The sequence below is a fragment of the Plectropomus leopardus genome, unplaced genomic scaffold, assembly GCF_008729295.1.
Source record: "Plectropomus leopardus isolate mb unplaced genomic scaffold, YSFRI_Pleo_2.0 unplaced_scaffold89266, whole genome shotgun sequence".
In the NCBI taxonomy this organism is placed as follows: Eukaryota; Metazoa; Chordata; class Actinopteri; order Perciformes; family Serranidae; genus Plectropomus; species Plectropomus leopardus.
The window spans coordinates 1-983 of record NW_024698414.1 but is presented as its reverse complement, the minus strand read 5'-3'; the positions used below and the strand labels follow the sequence as shown (position 1 = coordinate 983).

The 983-nt window shown below is 56.0% G+C and overlaps 1 protein-coding gene across 1 annotated transcript; it reads right to left on the bottom strand.

Moving 5' to 3' along the window:
- Positions 1 to 49: 49 nt before the first annotated feature.
- Positions 50 to 946, bottom strand: LOC121940521 (GON-4-like protein). The gene is made up of 3 exons (XM_042483281.1): positions 739 to 946; positions 437 to 587; positions 50 to 244 (listed from the first exon to the last, which is right to left on the bottom strand). Exons 1-3 carry the CDS (start codon positions 875 to 877, stop codon positions 85 to 87), a joined length of 450 nt encoding a protein of 149 aa, XP_042339215.1. The 5' UTR covers positions 878 to 946; the 3' UTR covers positions 50 to 84.
- Positions 947 to 983: the final 37 nt, after the last annotated feature.

Below are 983 nucleotides of genomic sequence, written 5' to 3'. Positions count from 1 at the left end.
GCTCATCACACCACACGCTCACACCACACGCTCACACCACACGCTCACACCATACGCTCACATGACAGTAGCGGGGAGGCGGGGTCAGCTCGTTACCTTGACGATGTTGTCGGGGGATCCTGGTCTGCAGCACTGCAGGATCCTCCGCCGCACCTGGACCAGAGTCTTCCTCAGCAGGAACTGAGACACCAGCTTCGCTGGGTCACATGACCCCTCCATGTTCCTGAGGCCGAGGACCAGCAGGCTGACCACACACACACATGAACACACACACACACACACACACACACACACATACAGAGACAGTGAACACAGTGTGTGTGTTCACTGTGTGTGTGTGTGTGTGTTCACTGCGTGTGTGTGTGCATGTGTTCACTGCGTGTGTGTGTGTGTGTGTGCATGTGTTCACTGTGTGTGTGCGTGTGTGTGTGCATACCAGTCCTCAGCTGCAGTGAAGGCGGCCGTCCTGCGGGGGCAGTACAGAGCTGGGTCCAGGCTGGCGCAGGGCAGCAGCTCCGGGTACAGGAAGACCGGACGGGTGGCAAAGATCCAGGCGAGTTCAGCCGGCAGGACGGGATAACAACGCACTGCACGCACGCACGCACACACACACACACACACACACACACACACACACACACACACACACACACACACACACTCTCTCTGAACATCTGTTTTTTGTTTTTTTTCTTTTATAACAGTGATGATGACGATGAAGATGAAGATGGCGCTCACTGTGTCCTCTGGCGTCTGGCGGGTGGAGCCGCTGCTGGTGGCTGATGGGAGTCTTCTGCAGCTCGTCCAGCAGCTGCAGCGCCCCCCGCAGGTTGGACGCTCTGAAGACGCTGCAGAAACCAGGATGTCCTGATGACATCAGCAGTTCGCCTCTCTGAGCCAACAGGTCCAACTCAAACTGAGACACACAGGACCATCGTCATGGCAACACGCACCAACAATTATCCCCATTTATTCAATTATTC

Coding starts and splice junctions, on each gene's coding strand:
- LOC121940521 (XM_042483281.1), bottom strand. CDS start 877: ATGTCATCAGGACATCCTGGTTTCTGCAGCGTCTTCAGAGCGTCCAAC. Junction 588..738: donor GCCAGACGCCAGAGGACACA/GTGAGCGCCATC, acceptor GCGTGCGTGCAG/TGCGTTGTTATCCCGTCCTG. Junction 245..436: donor TTCACTGCAGCTGAGGACTG/GTATGCACACAC, acceptor GTGTGTGGTCAG/CCTGCTGGTCCTCGGCCTCA.